The sequence below is a fragment of the Enhydra lutris genome, unplaced genomic scaffold (assembly GCF_002288905.1).
Source record: "Enhydra lutris kenyoni isolate GAN:26980312 unplaced genomic scaffold, ASM228890v2 scaffoldscaffold8, whole genome shotgun sequence".
Lineage (NCBI taxonomy): Eukaryota > Metazoa > Chordata > Mammalia > Carnivora > Mustelidae > Enhydra > Enhydra lutris.
Genome location: NW_019154092.1, coordinates 3,520,740 through 3,539,875, shown reverse-complemented (window position 1 = coordinate 3,539,875; position 19,136 = coordinate 3,520,740). Strand labels below are relative to the sequence as shown.

The 19,136-nt window shown below is 60.6% G+C and overlaps 1 protein-coding gene across 5 annotated transcripts in view; it reads left to right on the top strand.

The window, feature by feature from the left end:
• LOC111142531 (ARVCF, delta catenin family member) overlaps window positions 1–19,136 on the top strand; it is a 55,080-nt gene that overhangs the window by 30,319 nt on the left and 5,625 nt on the right. For 2 of the 5 annotated variants that reach the window (XM_022495779.1, XM_022495782.1), the window contains exons 3-10: window positions 3,591–3,818; window positions 12,837–12,995; window positions 13,143–13,666; window positions 14,707–15,206; window positions 15,838–16,021; window positions 16,850–16,967; window positions 17,404–17,575; window positions 18,842–18,913. In XM_022495779.1, coding sequence (XP_022351487.1) covers window positions 3,609–3,818; window positions 12,837–12,995; window positions 13,143–13,666; window positions 14,707–15,206; window positions 15,838–16,021; window positions 16,850–16,967; window positions 17,404–17,575; window positions 18,842–18,913 — 1,939 coding nt within the window. In that variant the 5' untranslated portion in view covers window positions 3,591–3,608. Of the gene's footprint in view, window positions 1–1,246; window positions 1,409–3,590; window positions 3,819–7,529; window positions 7,634–12,836; window positions 12,996–13,142; window positions 13,667–14,706; window positions 15,207–15,837; window positions 16,022–16,849; window positions 16,968–17,403; window positions 17,576–18,283; window positions 18,302–18,841; window positions 18,914–19,136 lie in introns of those variants that run through there. The other 3 variants (XM_022495781.1, XM_022495780.1, XM_022495783.1) reach the window with 3 other exon arrangements.

Here is a 19,136-nt window from a genome sequence, read left to right as displayed (position 1 = left end):
TGGCAGTGGGCCGACAGATGGCCGATGAGGAGTCAGGACTGGAGCCCAGGCCTTCTGCCTGCCTCCCCCTGCTGGCCTGACCCTTAGGAAATTCCTCTAATTCCTCAACCCAGATTGGATTCAGGCCCCATAATTTGATTTTCTGGAGCAGGGTTTGGCTGGACTCCTTGTGAGGAAGAATGTCTGGGTCAGCAGGAAGACATCAAATGTGGGTTTAGGTTTTGGGGGAAGGATCAGCGTCTTCCCTTAGCTCCTCTGGTGGTGTCTTTGCTTTCCTGATAGACCCAAGTGTTGGCCACAGTTGTGCCACAGAGTGCTCAGGCTCCATGCTCCCCCTGCCCAACAGCATTTCAGAGCCTTGTTCTTATCTACCCACGCACCCATTCATCCACCCATCTGACTCTCTACCCTCCCACTTCCAACCTACTCATTCACCTGCTCATCTGACTCCATCCACCGCCATCCTCTCGCACAACCACCTACCTACTCACCCTCCTATCCATTTCCCCATCCATCCTGCCTCCTGTCCTTCCATCCCTTCATCCACTCAGCAGTCTATCTACCTGGGGTCACTGGTGGGATGTCCAAGCAAAGATAGGTTTACCCCAGGTTCACTACCTTCATTCCTACCTGGGGTCAGTGAGACTGGGTCTGCACTGCATGTTCGTTCCTGGGTGGTCGGGTGTGGTGAGAAGCAGCCTCCACCAGGGACTGCAAAGCCAGCAGCTGGGGTCTGGCTGAGGGTTGTGAGGGCTCTGCCTGATGGGCAGTGTGGGGCCCTTTCCAGGTGAATGGAAGCTGTGATAACCCTGGCCAGAGAGGAGAGCAAGGGTCAGCCAAGATCCCCACAAGCATGGTGCTTCCCTGCTGGCCTCAGGCCCTGCCCAGGATTGGGCCCCTCCCTGATGTCCCCGTGGGGATGATGTCTTTAAAGTTTCATGGTCCATCTTAAAAATTCATGCATAGGGGTGCCTGGGGATCTCAATCCATTAAGAAACTGCCTTTGGCTCAGGTCATGATCCCAGGGTCCTGGGATAGAGCCCCGAGTCTGTCCATCAGGCTCCCTGCTCAGCAGGGAGTCTGCTTCTCCCTCTCCTTCTGCCCCTACCCTCCTGTTTGTGTGCGTGTGCACGTGTGCTCTCTATCTTTTTCTCTCTCTCTCTCTTTCTCTCTCTCTCTCTCAAATAAATAAAATCTTTAAAAAATTCATGTACAATTTGCTTTTCATGTCATCATATATTTATTGTTTTAATATTTTGAGTTACCATTAGAAAAGCCGCCCTCTGGAGCACTGGCCTGGCTCGCCTGTGCCCACACGCACTCCTATGCACAGCCATACACCGCGGAACCAGGAAGGCCACCACATCAGGACCTTGCATACCCTAGGCCTGTCCTCAAGGCCACTGAGGTGAGGAGGCTGTGGACTACAGGCCCAGCATCCTCCCCACTCACAGGCAGAAAGAGGGGTGCACCCTCGGGCTGGGGCACAGAGCCTGGGCCCCAGACTCAGAGTCTCTGGTCTTCGTGGATGACTACAGGGTATTCTTCCTCCAAGCCAACTGGCGTTTGGGGGTGTCTCCTGGGAGACACACAGTCACTTAGCTCCAGCTGAGAGAACTGGGCAATGGGAAGGTCATTGTGGGGTTTCTCCCCATAGCCTTAGATTTCTGGGCCTCTCGCTGGCCCCCAGCCAGAGTAAGTGGGCTCCCTTTATGGGGGGCGTTCCTTGGACCCCAGAGCTGGAACTTACTGGAGGGCCCAGGGCAGTGAAGCTAGAGGCTGGGGCTGCCCCTCCCCTGCTGTCCCCTAAGCCTGGTCTGAAGGGGAGACTGAAGTCAGTCAGGAACCCATGTCTCGGCACAAGGAAGGAGGAAAGTCACCTAGGTACAAGGCTCACAGATGTCCTGATCCCAGCCTCCCAGGGCCTTGAGACCCCTGCTGTGACCAAGGACTCGAGTGACCTGGCTCCATCCCCTGCCCCACCTGGGGCCACCAGGCTCAGTCCTACTCTACTGTCGGGTGGTACCAGCTGTGGGGCTGCGTGCTTCTGGGGCCCGTACCCAGGTAGCAGTGGGTATGCCCAGGAGGCTGTGTGCACACAGCCGTGGACATGCCATGCTCTTTGTCCCTTACTCCTTGCTGGCCCCAGAACCCAGTCTAGACTTTCCTCATCCCCTCTGCCACCCAAGCTCCTCCCCTCCCCCAAGATGGTCACCGCCTCTCCCAGCCCAACATGCTGACTTCGCTGCCCCTCTGCTGGGTCACGCTGACAGTTTTCTTTGTGTGGCAGGTGCTGAGGAAAATGAAGCTTAGCGTCTGGGACCTATGCTGGCTTCTTGCTTCATGGGGCCTGGTTTCCCCAGCTTCAGAGTGGGCTGGGATCCATGGTGTCTTGAACTCCATGTCCACGCATGCCCCCCAACCCTGTTCCTGGCTCAGTTGGTACCAATGGCCAGACCCAACACCAACCCCTCCTTTCTAGGGTTCTGTTCTTGCAGCTGGCCCTCCGAGGGTGTTGCCTACCACACTATGTCTCTAAGTTCAGGCCCTGTGCTGTGAATGGGCCCTGGGGCCGGCCGAGTCAGCCTCAAGCAGGCTGGTGTGGGCTGGGCCAGGAGGAGGCCCCGAGCAGTGCTGGGCATTGCACCACACCCCAAGTACCTAGCCATGTGGTCTCATGGCCCGCACCCCACCTGCTGGCCTGTTGCTGTGAGCAGGTCTGTGCTCCACATCCTTCCCCTGCTTCTTGTTGCTCACGAAGAGCACATAGGCTGGGCAGCCAGGGAGCCAGCAGCGAGGAGAATGCTGGTGTGTGGCTGCAGTTGCTGAGTCCCTGCTGCCCCTTCCCGCACCCCTGGGGCCCTCCCTATAGACGGGGCTTTACATGCCTGGGACCCTGCCCTCCACCTTCCCTCCATATCCAGCGTGAGCTGCATGGGCTGCTTCTGAGTTCAGCATCTCAACCAGATTTTTACTCTGTCATGCGGGTAGATAGCACTCTTGTTCCCAGCCAGTGTGGCTGTGAGTGGAGGCCTACCTGCTGGTCCCCTCACCTGCCTAGGGGTCCTGCCCACTTGGTGGCTGTGGAGTGCCTTCTCTCTCCCTGCCCACGGGGGCACCAGCTCTGCCACACGAGCTGTGTTGTGGTCCCTACCTTCTCTGGGCCGGAGAACTGCCTCCGTGAGTTGGGCCTGTGCTGGCCCCATGAGGTTGGGATGAACCGGCATGCGCTGTGGGCAGCAGAGGGCCTGGGTGGTCTGAGAGGTGGTCATACCAGCTCTTCCTACCCTTCCCTTCCCAGAGGGCCCCGGATGCTCACGGTCAGTGGTTCTGCTGGGCCTGGCAGGACGCAGGGGCTCCCAGCTCAGAGCCCCACACTCCGCAAGGAGGGAGCTGGCTGCTTCTGGCCCGCCTCAGATTAATGGCTTTTAATTTAGAATTTAATCAATGCAGCTTCTCTCTGGAGAGCTGGATGCTCTGGTCTGGGAGTGAGTTGTATGATCTGTGAGTGGGTTGGGCATGAGGCCTATGATGGCCTCTCTAGGCCTCTGTCCTGGCCCCACCTTGACCTTGCTCTGCTTTGCCTGCAGCCTGCTGGCATCCTGGTCATGGAGGACTGCAACATGCACTCAGCTGCCAGCATCCTGGCCTCGGTGAAAGAGCAGGAGGCCCGCTTTGAGCGACTGACGCGAGCGCTGGAGCAGGAGCGGCGCCATGTTGCCCTGCAGCTGGAGCGTGCCCAGCAGCCCAGCATGGGCAGTGGTGGTGTGGGCAGTGGGCAGCCCCTGCCAATGGCCTGGCAACAGCTGGTCCTGCAGGTAACACCCCATGACTCTGGAAGGGTGGAAATGGCCAAGTAGGGAAACAATCAAGGGGCCTTGGTGGACCACAAGCCAGTATTGGATGACTTATTGCAAGATATCTTGGGGCCTCTGAAGAGGGGAGGAAAGTGGGATCCCAAGGGGACTGGAAGCCTCACTTGGGTGTACAGGGCACCCTGCAATGAATGGGCAGGACATAGCCCAACACTCCGAATGGCACCCTCCACTCAAGTGAGTCCTCAGAGCCCAGGTAGCTGGGCAAGGTCTATTCTGGGCAGCTCAGCAGTCACTCTGGTGACACCGAGGGTTTTGCCAGCCCTGGAGTCTGCTTGCCATGGTATCCTCCTTTGTCACATGCATCAGTGAGTCAGCCTGAGGGGAAGACTTGAGCAAGGCTCTGGGGTCTGCCTGCGGCTCAGAGGGTGACCTGGAGCCTCAGTTTCTCCACCAGCCAATGCCCTTAAACTGGGCTCAGGCTCCTGCTCAGCCCTAAGAGGCGTGAAGCACTGTCTGCTCTGTGGCCAGGCCCTAAGCACTCTAGAGTCAGAAGTAAATGGCCTGGACCCCTCGTTCCAGCCACTGTACCCCAGTACCTGACCTACGGATGGGACACAAAAGCATCTGGTTTATGGGGAAGGAGGGGCAGAACAAGAAAACGGGGGAGGCCTGGAGTTTGGTGTGATTTTTCAGTTCATATTACTGACTGAGGCACAAGGCAGGGGCTGGCAAGGCAGAGCTATCCCAGGAGCCAGGAGAAGGAGGGCCCTGCGTGGGAGTCCACTCTACAGACTTCCCATTATTGCCCCTCCTCACTACCAGATCCAGAGGCTGGTGGCGGGGGGCACAGCCTACTTAGTCTCCTCACAGGGTGACCCTAGAGGGCTCTCCCAGTGGTGGTCTGCTTCTCTGGCTCAGCTCCCTGAGCAGGAGTAGCACCATTGCCCTCCTAAACCTGGCAGCCAGACCTCCTCCCGGTATGTCCCCCAGCACCTGCTCTCATCACTGGGCCCCCACTCTAGGCAACCAGACAGGCTGTTGGCAGTGTGGGGCAGCCTGTACCTATGTGGCTGGAGAGAGAGGGAGCAATGTATCAGTTTCGGTTGAGACTGACTCAGTTGGGCTAGCTCTGCCCGGCCAGGGCACGTGGGGCTCAGAAAGCAGCAGCCCATGTCAGGTGAGGGGACCTGGCACGTGACCTTCCCCCTCAGACCGTTGATGGTTTCATCTGTCAGTGGGCAATCCACCTGCACAACCCAGCGTGGTATACAGTCAAAGCCAAAGACGAGGGCCCATATGCGCCAGCAGTCCCCACCATTGGGAAGCTATCTTTCCAAGCCTTGGGTGCTGAGGTGGGCCAAGGAGCCAGTTCTCAGGAGGCCAGGACTGAGGCAGGGTGGGTCCAGGAGCAAGAGCCCACCCCCACCATCCCCTGGATCTCAGGCACCCCGGAGGCTGAGGCCTGCACCCCCAGATGTGGGGAGTGGAATAGCCCAGCTGGGCCACATGGGGACAGTGGCAGTCAGTGACCTCAAGGCCATCTTTCAGGCACCAGGCCCTCTTTCAAGCTCTCCCAGGCCGGAAAGGGCTTTAGCCTCTAGCCCAGAGGGCACTGCTGAGGGTCAGTGCCCCCACAGTGCCCCCATAGCCTGGAGCTGCTCTGGCCTCCTGAGGCCTGTGGACTAAAGACTTAAGGCTGTGACCTCTCCCCGCCCACTGTCCTCCTGGCCTGCCCTTAGTTTTCTGTCTCTGGGGAGGAGATGGTTTTCTCAGGGCAAGATCGGAGAGAGCGTGTGTTCCCAGGGCTGGGGGTGGACTGGCAGGGCTGATGGGACATTGGGGGAGGCGGGGCCACATCCGCTGGCCAGGCCTGGCAGCCCTGATCCCAGAACTGCTTCTCAGATTTGTCTCAGCAGGAGATGCCTAGTGACCTACCTGCTGGGCCCCAGGGCTGCCTGGAGCTGGTCTTCAGGGTTAGAGCTGGGGTCTGTGAAGCTCAGGGCCAGTGGCGAGGCGGGTCACTGGGACTAAGTGGGGTTGAGAGGGGTAAGGGGTTGAGAGGCCAGGGGCTACTGCTGTGTTCCCCAGGCTGCAGCGCTGTCCTGGCCACCTGCCTTTAATCCTCCAGCAGAAAGAGCTCTCAGCACCAGACACCTGGCCAGAGCAGGGCCAGCCCTCAAGCAGTGTGTGTGTTTGTGTGTGTGGCTGGGGGGATGCCTTTAGGGACCTGGCCGGCCCCAGGTTAGGCTGAGGTGGGTTTGTGGCTGGGGTACTAGCAGCTGGTGAAATTAGGGAGAAGGCAGAAGCAGCTGAAATGTAAGTTCCCTCAGGGCAGTGGTCCAGTCCTCTTGCTGCTGTCCCTGTTCCAGGTGGCTCCCTGTGGGGCTGCCAAGGATGGAAGATAATGGGGCCAGTGGTCAGGGCAACTCAGCCCTGTGCAGATGGGGGAAACAAAGGCTTGGAAGGACATGTAGCCAACACTCAGAGGTGCCTGAGCATGCTGGCTGCGTGCAAGAAGGGTAGCCCCTGGGGGTGCCTGGATTTTCTGCATGGGGTCTGGGGCAAAGCAGGAGGGGGGCAGGAAGCCAGGAGCCCTCCTCTCTTGCCAGACCCATGGAACCTCCTTGCACTGGCCCTTGCCCTTACTCATCTCAGAGCCTAGTTTCCTTATCTTTGATACAAGAGCCGTTGGCTTGCCTTTGTGGGGTATGACCCAAGAGGGCTCCAGAGCCCAGCCCAGCCCTTCTGGGTCTGCATTTCCATCCAGCACCATCAGACTCTCCGGGGCGTGGCTGTACCTTCATTCCCGCCTGGTTTGGAGAAGTCCTGATTAACCAGCCACTGTGACATACTCCCCCACACCCCCAACGGCTTCCAAGTGCATCAGAAGTATGGAGGAGAGAGGGTCTGCGGCCCTCTTGGCGTTGGGAGCTTTCACCCAGAGTCATCCAACTGCTGAGCACCCCACAACCACTCTCACCTATTTGATCTGCTCTGACACCCCTAAGAGGGTGGGGGAAACTCTGGGCCTCTGTGTCTTGATGGGGAGAACCCAAGACAAAGTGGATCAGTGCCAGGTCCATCTGGCAGGCCCCAGCTGAGCTTTGTTGAGGCACTTAACTTGGGGGGGGGGCTATGATGGGGTTTGGGCAAGGGCCTGGGGCCCGATCTGGGTCACCTGAGAGCCCTTGTCATACTGAACATCGCTGTAACTACTCTCTGATCAGCCCTCATTTCACAGCAGGGCAAAGTTTCTCGCAGTCCAGGTGAGCAGCCTGTGTCGAAGAGGATGGCTGCCCTGGCCCCCGCTCGGCCAGAACTCAGTTTCCCTAACTCTGCAGGGGGAAGGGCCTGTGAGTTTTTTTTACTGGAGGTAAAATGAGGCCTGGGAAACTGGACTCAGCCAGAGTTACTCGGCGGGAAAATGTCAGCCCCGCCAGGGAAGTGGGGGGGACGAGGAGTCCAGGCCGGCTGCTGGGGAGTTAGGGGCGACCTCAGCCCTGCTCTGGCAGCTGAGCTGCTCCCAGCGCGGGGGCGGGGGGGGCGGGACCTCGCCCCGCCCCATCGGCTCCCGCCCCGCCACCCCGCTGGCCCCCGCCCCGCCCCGCCTGGGCGCGGCCCCGCTCCATTGGCTGCTAGCCGTGACCGCCGCCAGATCCGCCCCCGCGGGGAGCGAGTCCGCCGAGCCCGAACCCGAGCGGCCGAGGCGCCGGAGCCGAGCCCGGTTCAGCTGCCGCCACCGCCTCCGTCGTCCTTACCGGCCCGCGCCGCCCCCCCTCCCCGAGCCCGGCCCGATGCCGGCCGAACTCAGACAGGTTGGAGGGAACTTGGTCCCAGGCGTGGGGGCACCGTCCCGGGGGCTAGGCGGCAGAGGGCGGGGCGCTGGCCTTCCCGGGAGGACCCGCTTTTGTTCCGCGGAGCCGCCGGCCGGAGGAGGCTATTGTCTGCGCTTCCGGCCGGCGCGTTCTGCCCCGGGGCGGGCGGGGCGGTGGAGTGAGCGCGCCGCCCGGGGGGGTGTGCAAGGCGCGGGGCGGGGCCGCGGGGTTTCTGGGGACCCGGCGCGGGGGCCCCGGGCGGTGCGACTCGGCGCCGGGAAGCGAGGGACAGGATCGGGGTGGGTGCACCCCAGGGCAGCGCCCAGGACAGGTGCCTGGCTCGCGGGTGGTGGGTGAGGAGGACCTTTCTGAGCAGCTCCTCTGTGCGGGAGGGATGCCGAGTCCGGAGAGGGCAGCCGAGCTAGGCCTCCAGCTCCCTGGGGGTCTCGGTGGGCACCCTCTCCCCTCCACACTCTTAGCGCGGGCTCCGACTCTGGGGACCTGCAAAGGAGCTTCCGGGGCTTTAATGGAAGCCCTGTCTGCCGCGGCAGCGCACGTGAGGGGAGGGGTGGAAAAGGGCCCTGCCCACGTGCGGAGGCGGTGTGTGTGTGGAGGGAGGGTCTCCGAGGAAAACCCTCGGAGTCAGCCTCCCAGTGCTGGGAAGGAGCGGGAGGGAGGCATTTCGGCAGCCAGCACCTCCGTGCTCAGAGGGTTTGGGGTGCGGTAACAGGCTGGGAAACTGAGGCTGGAGGAACAACTGCCCCAGGCCCCTTGTGTTTGGGGGCCACCTGCCTCTTCCTGGCAGCTGGGTTTGTGCCTGCTATGCAGCTTTGGTATGGCCCCTAGGGTCGACCTACTGATTGTCCCAGAGATGTAAGTGTCAGCTGGGGGCAACTGGGGCCACTGTGTAGCTGATGGATGTGGCTTGGGCTTGGAGAAACTGCAATGGGTGACAGCCAGCCCTGCTATCCCCCACAGACTCGCTTCCCAAGTCTGCTGGGCACCCACTGCCCCATGGTGTCTTGGCCACTCAGTGTGGACTGCAAGCCCTGGTAGGTGGGCTGCTGCCCTGGGGAGGTGATAAGCCCCCCATCTGCCTGGGCTGGGCAGAGGCTCTGGACATCAGGAGAGGGCATCTGTAGTGGCCAAGAGCTTGCCCTCCGATGAGAGATGCCAGCATGGATTGTCTTGGACTCTATCAGGGATGGCTGTGCTGGGGTGAAGGGGATAGGGGGACATGTTCATCCCTTCATCCCTCCATTCATTTATTCAGTGCCAGCTGTCTTGTGCCCTTTGTGGGCCAGGACGGGATTGTGGGAGCCAAGTGTGGGATCCTACCTTAACTCATTCTCTGAGTGTGCGGTGGGACCATGGGCAGGGTGGGGCGCCTGTCTTGAGGTTTGCTCTTCACAATACACATCATGGGTGCTCATCTGTGAAGTGCGGTTGGTGACATCGATCCATGCCTCTGGGACCCCAGTCCAACCCTCCTTCCCCATTATGACTTGGCTTGATTTCCCACCCCCTCCCTCTGCCATTCCCACACGTACCTCAGATGTGGTTGTGGGCCTTTGTGGCCCACAAGAGTTGTGGCCCCTCTGTACGTTGGCCCACATCTTGTATGCTACTCCCCATGTTCCTTAGATCCAGCCACCAAGGTATCCGGGACTGGCACTATCCCGCTTGTCCTTTGGCTGTGATATCCTGGGTGCCTTCTGTTTCCATATGAGGAAGCTGAGCCCCAGGTGTGTGACAGGGCCTATGGCCCTCTCTCTGTGCCTCTGGGGACCCTCTTGAGAGCAGTGGTGGCTGGTTGGGTTTACCTTTCTGAGTACTGGCCACTCTGGCCTCAGACTTGGAGTCTTGGGCCAGGTCCCCTCCACAAGTTCAAGGGAGCTCCTGGGAAACCCTAGGTCTGGATAGCAGCCCCACTCTGGACCAGGCCTATAGACCTTGGACCGGATAGACCATGGATGGGAGTGCCATGGGGACAGTTTGGGCCATGGAGGTAGGTGATGGGAGACAGGTCAGTGGTCCCAGGAAGAGGGGCAAGAATGAAGCTAGGGGTGGGGAAGGGTGATAAGAGATAGTTGACAGGATTTGGCTTGGGATGCGAAGGGCTGGGGGTTATGGGTCCAGGCTGGTGTTCATGTCTGGGGTGCAGGGGGGCCCTGAGCTGCATGGCCAGGGGTCTCTGGGGTGTGCCGCCCCGGGTAAAGACATGTGGCCCTAGAGCAGAGTCTTGAGGTCAGATGAAGATGCAGGCATCCCGGTCAGCTACCTCTGTTGAGTGCCATCTGTTTGCCAGTCATCATTCCACAGACCCATGCCACCACCCCCAAAGATGTGGCAGAGGCCTGAACCGTCGTTGACCTTGGGCCTTTCCCCACCGCAGGCTTTGGTTCCCCACTCTGCTGCCAGCTCTGAGACCACCCGGAGTGGGTGGTTGAGGGGGTGTCCAGGTAGTCTGGACACAGGGATGGGAGACAGGAGGAGGTGACAGGGATGTGTTGGCACATGCAAGTCCCTCTGGGGGCAGCGGGCGCTGTGTACCGGGGACTGTTAGGACAGCATGCAGATGGACGCGCTTGGGCCCATGGGCCAGGCTGGGTGCTTACACACACACCTGTGTCTGTGCACGTGTCCCTGTTGGAAGCACCAGGTACATGCACGCATGTCCAGTTCCTTATCTGCATGTGTGCCCAGGCATGTGTAACAGGGGCCGGGCCTTCCTGTGATCACCGGCTGACTCACGCTCCTGCCTGCCTGCCCGCCTGGGTGAAGTCATCGCCTGTTTTTAGCTCCCTGAGGTCATTTGCCAGTGGGGGCTCTTGGGGCCTCAGGATCCCACTACCGGGCTGCCTGGACTGGGCATTGGTGCGTGATGCTGTGAGGTTGCCAGGCGTTGGGGTGGGGTGGGGGGTCCTGGCTCTTCTGGACCCCCATCTCTTCATCCCCTGTGCTGCACTGTGTCAGACCCTCATCCCAGGCTAGAGTGAGAATAAACTGAGTCACGGTAGCATTAGAGTCTGAGGTGTGCTTCCTCCTCCTCCTCCCTTATCACACCCAGCCCCTAACTGGGGAGTTGGAGGCTCTTCTATCCACTCTCAGGGCCACGTCCTCCTGGCAGTGCTCTGGTCCCCTCTTGTCCATCTTGCTTCTCGCTCCTCCCCTCCACTTGCAGCCACAAGGTTGTGGCCCTAGGCCCCTCCATGCCTGGCCCCCCAGGGCCCAACAGAGAGAGCTCAGCACCTGACACACATTTGCTCCCACAGTTGCCAAACACAGGTGGGGCAGGCGAGACACCAGCAGTGACAGGCTCTCCCTGAACCTTTTAGTCTGGAACTGTCCCGGCTCCCAGGGCCTTCAGAGAAGAGCCCAGGCCACCTAGCCTGGCAGCCCAGCCACACATCCCTATTCAGGGTCTTAGCTTCCTCCTCCTTCTCAGGGAACATCGTTCCTCCTTCCTGGTCACGTCCCCATCACGCTTTCCACCTACAACCCCAAACTGAGTGGCAGCCAAGGCTGCGGCCCACAAGGGGTGAGGTGTTAGCTGGAAGGCCTTGCAAAATGGCCTTCCCTGTGGATGCCTGAGATCCCCTGTCGGTGGTTTGTGGAGTCCTGGCTAAGCCTCTCCCTTCTGTCAGGCCTCTGTTTTCCTCTCTATGAAATCACATACTGTTGTCCTCTTTGGTCCTGCTTCTGGGAGCAGAGGCTGCATTCTGGGGCTTCATTCCTGTGTCTCCAGAGCCCAGGGCATACGCCTGTCCTAACATGGTGCAGGCCTATATCTGGACCTCCAAAGAGTTTGCGGGGGTCCAGAATCTCAGCATGGTGTGCAATTGGGGGCTTAAGCATTTTGTCAGGGCAGGACCCAACCTGAGGAGACTCCGCACCCCAAGAACCTTGGGAGGCAGGCCCCAGAGCAGCCCTGGGCATCTAGGCTTACGTACCTCCCACACCCAGGGCCAGGAGCAGAGTAGGGCTCTGGTGGTGGGCAGATAGGGTTGTGGCCTTCCTTGGGCCTCAGCTCTGTTTCTGGATAGGGCCTCAGAGGCCTGGGGGCCCAGACAGGGGACCCATTCCTCAAGGCACAGCATCTGGGCCACAGAGCAGGGCCTGTCCTCCTGCTGACCTGGCCCCCGCAGCCCAGGAATGTGCTCCTGCTTGCCTGCCCACGGCAGCTTGGGTTTCAGCCCCTATCCATGCTGACCAGATGCTAATCCTGGGACGTTGGCATGCTGTGGGGACCCGTGCAGTCAGAGGCCCAGGGGTAGATGGACTTCAGCTCTCGGCCCCCTTTGCCAGTCAGCACAGTCAGTTTAGCTCTGCTGTGGAGCCACTGCTTCCCCACTGGCATGTCTGGCCCTAGGTGTAGGGCCTTAAAAAGGCTTCTGTCCAGAGTTGTCTTGCCTGGAATTCCACCATGGTCATCCCCTGCAGGGATGAAGGCAAGGGGAGCTGCAGTTGGGGAGACCTTGGAGGGAGGTATATGGAGAGGGGACACCAGGGCTCCCATCAAGGACTAACTGGGGACACCTGGCCTGAATCACCACCTCAGGGTTCTGAGAAAACACCCAGCACCTCAACAGGGAGCGCCAAATGCTGGCCCAAATGAGGTAGGGCTAGGCTCTGCCCACTCAACACCCCAAGAGTGTCCAGGCCGGAAGGAGCAAGGGTATTTTGGGCATTCTGAGAACTGGGTATTTCCGTCCTGCGAGGGCGTCTTGCTGGCCTTGGGAGCAGTGGGGGCCTGGGTGTGGCCCTGGGGAGTCAGTGAGTGGTGCCGAAGCTGCTCCCCGAGGCCTCTGCGTTCAGGATTTCTTGGGAAGAGGCCCAGGACACAAGGAGGCCCAGCCGGGGGTAGTGAGCCGTGTCCAGAGTCCAAGCTCCAGGTCCCACCAACCTCCTTGAGCCACCAGGAACCTGTAGCAGCCAGGCCTTGCAGCTCAGCCCAGGGAGGCACCAGGACTGGGGGAGGTCAAGCCCCAAGTTCCCCATGGGATAGGGCAGCAGGATCAGTCAGCCTCATGGCATTCAGAGGCAGGAGTGGGCTGGGGCTGAGATAGGCTCTGGGGCCTGTGGGTTCCAGGGGTGGGAAGAAGGCCCTCCCGGCCTCTAGGCCAGCACCTGCATCCACACTCTAGGGCCAGCGAGCTGTGGGTCCTCCCACTGACAACCCCTCACCACCCCCCACACCTAGGAGCAGAGCCCGGGCAGCCAGGCCTCACTGGCCACAATGCCAGAGGCGCCCGAGGTGCTGGAGGAGACGGTGACAGTAGAGGAGGACCCCGGCACCCCTACCTCCCACGTGTCCATTGTCACATCAGAAGATGGCACAACCCGGCGCACTGAGACCAAGGTATGGCCAGGCCCAGGCAGTGGACAAGTAGGCCATGTAGCCACGGTTGTTGCATGTACAGAGGGGCCTCCCAGGGCACCTATTGGGCTGGTGTCCAGGCCTCTCAGGCTGCCCAGCCTGCCCACCGGCCACCCACTTCCCCACCAGGTCACCAAGACGGTCAAGACGGTGACTACGAGGACAGTGCGCCAAGTACCCGTAGGCCCAGATGGCCTACCCCTGCTGGATGGAGGCCCCCCGCTAGGCCCCTTTGCAGACGGCCCGCTGGACCGGCACTTCCTGTTGCGCGGGGGCGGTCCGGCAGCCACACTTTCCCGCGCCTACCTCAGCAGCGCGGGCAGCTTTACCGATGGCCCTGAGCCCCGTGACGTCCCCAGCTATGGCAGTCTCTCCCGGGGGCTGGGTGTGCGGCCCGCACGTGGCCCACTTGGCCCAGGCCCCATTGATGGCTGCTTCACACTGCCTGGCCGACGTGAGGCCTTCCCTGCAGGCCCCGAGCCTGTGCCACCAGCTGGTCGCTCCCAGCCGGAGCGCTTCCAGGCAGAGCCATACGGCTTAGAGGATGACACCCGCAGTCTAGCTGCTGACGATGAGGGTGGCCCGGAGCTGGAGCCTGACTACGGTACTGCCACAAGGAGGAGGCCTGAGTGTGGGCGTGGCCTTCGAAGCAGGTGAGGACCCTCAGTCTGGCCACCGCCTCTGGGAAGTCTGCCTTCCATTCCCCCAGCAGAGAGTCCTCTGCAGGAGGTCTAGCTGCTGGGGCTAAGTTAGTTACGCACTAGTTTGAATCAGCTTCAATTCAAGGACAGCAGCAAGGGAAGCTTCTGGGATAGTGGAAGTTGCACCAGGCACCCTCCCTGGAAGTCTGGAGCATTAGGGAAGTCAAGTGACCATGCCCAACACCCACTATCCCTGCTCCAGACAGATGACCACGAAGGTAGGAACACAAGAGGCTCAGAGCATTTCCTCTGAGTCTGAGGCTCCAGCCTTTCCCCAGGCCTCAATTGCCCCTGTGTACAGAAGCAACCAGAAACTAGGCTATCAAGCTCTTCCCAGCATCAACTCTGGTTCTGTCACCTCAGCCCTCAGTTTTTCCATCTGTAGAGTGAGAACATGATCACAGCCTTGGTATGAATTATGTTGGGTGACCACAGGCAAGACATCTGACCCCTCCTGGCCTCAGTCCCTGCTCTAGGAAGTAGGTTTGCTGGTGACATCCCACAAGGACATCATGTACTCTGGGGGACTGGTGGCATGAATGCCCCTTATATGGTCCCACCAGGATGGCTGTGTGCAGGGAGGGTCACCTCCTGCCCCCACATCCTGGCAGATCTCATGTCACAGAGATGGTTCTCATGGGAAAGCAGGATCCCAGTCACAGATAGATGTTTCATAGAAATGCATTTAACTCCCAATTGGGGAATGCTGCATGGTGATGGGAGTGAGTGAGCTCCCCATCTTAGGGGGATCCAAGCCCTGATAACCACTGGCTGGTGTTTGGCCAGGTCGCTGGCTGTGAGTCAGTTCTTGCTGGCCTAGGGTGTGACTCGCAGCACCCACTCAGTACTTGGGGCTCCATACGAATGCTGTAGACCTATTCCCACCCTTCATGGGTTCGTGGTCCACGATAATGAAGATAATGGTGGGTGGCCTTGGAGTGGGCATCCTCAGGCAGTGCTGAGATATTCCTGTGCCCTGCCTGCCTGCACAGGCCCTATGAGGATGTGGCAGATGATGGCGGTGAGCTGATAGAGGAGCGGCCCCCGTTTCCCGCTGCAACGGCCCCTCTGGCCCAGCCGGAACGGGGCAGCCTGGGCAGTCTGGACAGAGTGGTACGGCGGTCGCCCTCAGTCGACAGTGCCCGTAAGGAGCCGCGTTGGCGGGACCCCGAGCTGCCGGAGGTCTTGGCTATGCTGCGACACCCCGTGGACCCTGTGAAAGCCAACGCGGCTGCCTACCTGCAGCACCTGTGCTTCGAGAATGAAGGCGTCAAGCGACGCGTGCGGCAGCTGCGGGGCCTGCCCTTGCTCGTGGCTCTGCTGGACCACCCGAGGGCAGAGGTGCGGCGGCGGGCCTGTGGGGCACTGCGGAACCTCTCTTATGGCCGGGACACGGACAACAAGGCTGCCATCCGGGACTGCGGTGGTGTGCCTGCCCTGGTGCGCCTGCTGCGGGCTGCCCGGGATAACGAGGTCCGAGAGCTCGTCACTGGTGAGTGACGCCTGGCCTCCCCCCATCCCTCAGGGAGAGGAGAGGCTCGGCCAGGGAAAGACTCTCCCCACAACCACCCACCCATTCTGTCAGGAATTCAGCTGCTGGGAGTAGGCGTTAGGCTTAGGCTGAGGTCCCCAGTCTCTCTACCTGTGGACTCTTCAGGCACATTCCCTCTCCATCTCTGCCCCCACCCTCTCAATCCCCATACTCCAGGTCTAGCCTTCTGGTCCCACCCTCCAATGGGGCTGGTGCTGGGCGATGGTGCCTTATGGGACCCAATTAGTCAGGTAGGGTCATGTGACCACCTTTAGGTGGGGCCAGTGGAGCAGTAGTGCCACCTGCCCCCCCCCACCCCCAGGCTCAGAAGGGATGGGGGGAGAGAATGTACCTGCTTGTCCAGCCACGGGCTCCCTGCCAGCCTTTCCTCTGTGTCCCACCCCCCCTGGTGCTTCCTCCCAGCAGGTAGCTACTGTTAGGTAACTTGCCTGGGCCAGGGTGGGCACCCAGGACCTCTCACGGCTTTTGTTAATTCCTGCCTTCTGGGGCATGTCCTGAGTGAGGTCTCGTGGGGAGGTCGGAAGGTCACTGCTTGTGTGGTGAGCACGGGCTGGTTAATGGCGCCCTGCAGGCACACTCTGGAACCTGTCATCCTACGAGCCCCTGAAGATGGTCATCATTGACCACGGCCTGCAGACGCTGACCCACGAGGTCATTGTGCCCCACTCGGGCTGGGAGCGTGAGCCCAATGAGGATTCCAAGCCAAGGGATGCTGAGTGGACGACAGTCTTCAAGAACACATCGGGCTGCTTGAGGTGTGGGTGGGGGCTGGGCTCGGGCACTCTTCTCTGCAGCCACCCAGGACCGTTCTTGGTCAAGGAGGCAGGAGGCAGGAGCCAGGCACCAGAGCCTGTACACAGACCTGGGAATGTACTCGTGTCCTATATAACCTGGAAGGCAATTAGCCACCCAAGTCTCAGGAGCCTCCTAGCCAATGTCGCAGTTCCTGCCCAAGTCTGGAGAATGGGGCCTGATGGGGCTGTACTCAGCCCCAAGGGCAGCCTCTGGACAAGGTCTGCCATGCTCTCATGTAGGACCCCATGTCTCCAGCCCTGCTCAGCTTCTACCCACATTCCCATCACCGTGACAGTCAGGTTAGGGGGAGCCAGGACCCTCATCTTCCGTCTGCCTCAGAGGCCTCATTGCACGTCCTGGTGACCTCAGCCCCAGTCCTCCAACCCTGGCCATCACAACAGAGTCCCCACAGGGGATCCTGGGTTCCCATGGTCCTGCCTGTCCATCAGGATGTAGCCGTGTGGCCCTCTGGGGTCCTCATCTCAGGGTAAGGTTGAACTCAGAACTGCCACTGGGGCAGGGGGAGCAGAATAACCTGTGCGTGGATTCAGGACTCTGGACCCTTCCAATTCTGCTGGGCATCAGAAAAGGCCCCCAGCTCCACACAGATGCTAGGCCAGGGCTCCCTCTGAGGGTTGCAGTGGTTGGGACACTGTCAATAGCCCTAACAGGCTGGTGTCAGAGCTGTTCTTACAGATGAAGACCTGACCCCAAGGCCTGGTGCAGGGGAGGGGCTGGGAAATCCCCGTGGGAGCCAGGGGTTACCAGGCTTGCTCTTGGCCACCCAGGAACGTGAGTTCGGATGGTGCAGAGGCCCGGCGGCGGCTCCGGGAATGTGAGGGGCTGGTGGATGCCCTGTTGCACGCCTTGCAGTCCGCAGTGGGCAGAAAGGACACGGACAACAAGGTGGGTGGGGCAGGGGGCAGGGCGGATGTCCCTAGCAGGTCTCAGCTGGGTGAGTCTCATAGCCTCCTCCAAAGGGTTAGGGAGATGGAGCAGGGACTGGGCCCAGGGGGCCCTGAACTATTGGGGCAGCACAGGAGAAGTAGGCATGCAGTCTGGGGCAGTGCCCTGGTCATGGGCCACACCGAAGTGGCCACTCCGAAGTTGACATGCTCTGAAGTCCCCCACCAGCTCCTACCCATGGTGTGTTCTCCACATTTTTCCTTCCTCAGCCCCTCCCTGGGAGCCCTCACCCCTGTAGGCCCCCTGGCTTTGGTCTCCCCGTCTTTGCACCCTCAGCTCCCTCTGTGCACACTGGCTGTGGCCAGACTTCCCTGGGGAGGGTAGGCAGTCTCTGTGCTCACCTGGCCCTGCTCCACCATTTCTCCTCTCCCCGCAGTCGGTGGAGAACTGTGTGTGTATCATGCGGAACCTGTCCTACCACGTGCACAAGGAGGTGCCTGGGGCCGACAGGTACCAGGAGGCTGAGCCAGGGCCCCCGGGCGGTGCTGCTGGTTCCCAGCGCCGGAGGAGGGATGACGCCGGCTGTTTCGGTGGCAAGAAGGCCAAAGGTGTGTGGGAGGGACTGGGGTACTGCACTCTAGGACTCCCCCTGCTACCCCAGGCTGAAGGGGCACCATACCTGTGGCCATCCCAGAAGCCAGAGACCACCTGGTCAGCTCGTGATGGGCAGGTGGGGAAGCAGGGAGCCTGGAAGGCCGTAGGGTCATCCAACTGACAGGCCCGCTGTCCCTCATCTGCACTCTGGGGTCCCCCAGTGGAGGGCAGGGGTGAACCTACATGGTTGTCCCTGCTGCTGCCTGGACTCAGTCCCTCAGCCCCAGGAAAGGTTCTTTGGGTCCCTGTTTGGAAAGTGCTGAAGTCAATGCTGCCTCCTGGCATTCACAGAGCACCTGAAGACCTTGAGATGGCCTGGAGGCAGTACCCCACCCTGCCTTCACGCCATCCTACCCGGCGTTCTCTGGGTGCAGGTTCCGGGATCCACATTCTCAGGCACCTGCTGAGTTGCATCTGTGCACTGCCTTGACCTCCCCCCCCCCCGCCCACCCCGTGTGGACCTGTTCTGAACCCAGGCCTCCCCTTTCTTGTTCCACTTGCGGGCACTCAGCCCTCCCCAGTGATCGGGGTGGGGTTCCCCGACCTATCTGTTCAACCCAGGGTATGCATTGGGAAGTCGAGGCCGCCTAGGAGGGCATGGTGGGGGGGTGCTGCCCACTCAGGCTCATCTCCTCTCTCCTGTGCTTCCTCCGGCCGCCCAGAGGAGTGGTTCCACCAAGGTGAGTCCCTGTTTGTCCTGCTGTCCAGGCCCAGTGGGTGCAGTGGACACCAGGGAGGTGCCACCCACCCTGTTGTCCAGGCAGTCATCGCTATGACAACTGCAGGGCGGTCCGCCTCAAGGCCCTGCCCCATCCCCAGTCCCTTTCCCAGGCAGCCGTCTCCATGACAACTGTGTGGACATGGCAACGGCAGGAATGTCAGCCCTGGACTCACTGGGAGGCCAACGGGCTATCCTCTGTAACCTCAGACCCAGCTACCCAGGCAGGGCTGGGCCTGGAGCTGGAACAGGGAGAGTCAAGGGGGGGCAGGGTCTGGGTGTATATGTCCCCACAGGCCCCAGGGAACAAAGTCTGCCCCTGGGAATGAGGTGATATGTGGCTTAAAGGGACCACACAAAGTCCCCGTGAGGCTGGGCAGAATAGAGAGCCCAGATCATCTGAACTCAGCTCTCCTGCCTTTCAGAGGAGAAGATGCTCCCTCATTTGAGATGAGGGTGACTGCGAGCTAGTGAGCTCACCTCCGCCGCTTCTCTGTTCCAGGGAAGAAGGATGGTGACATGGACCGGAACTTTGACACACTGGACCTGCCCAAGCGAACCGAGGCTGCCAAAGGTGAGTGGACAGTGGCAGAATTCAGCCCAGGCCCATCCAGGTAGCAAGGCTTTGTGCTACCAAGCAGACTTGAAGGGCCTTGGGGATCCCATGGGGAAACAGTCCACAGGTGTGCCCCCCCCAGAAGGCTGTCCAGTCCCTGGGTACCTGCTGTGGGTTCAGAATCAGGGTCAGTTCTGTGGGTCACTCCAGGCAGGGTGGGAGACAGAGGCACAGAGAGAGA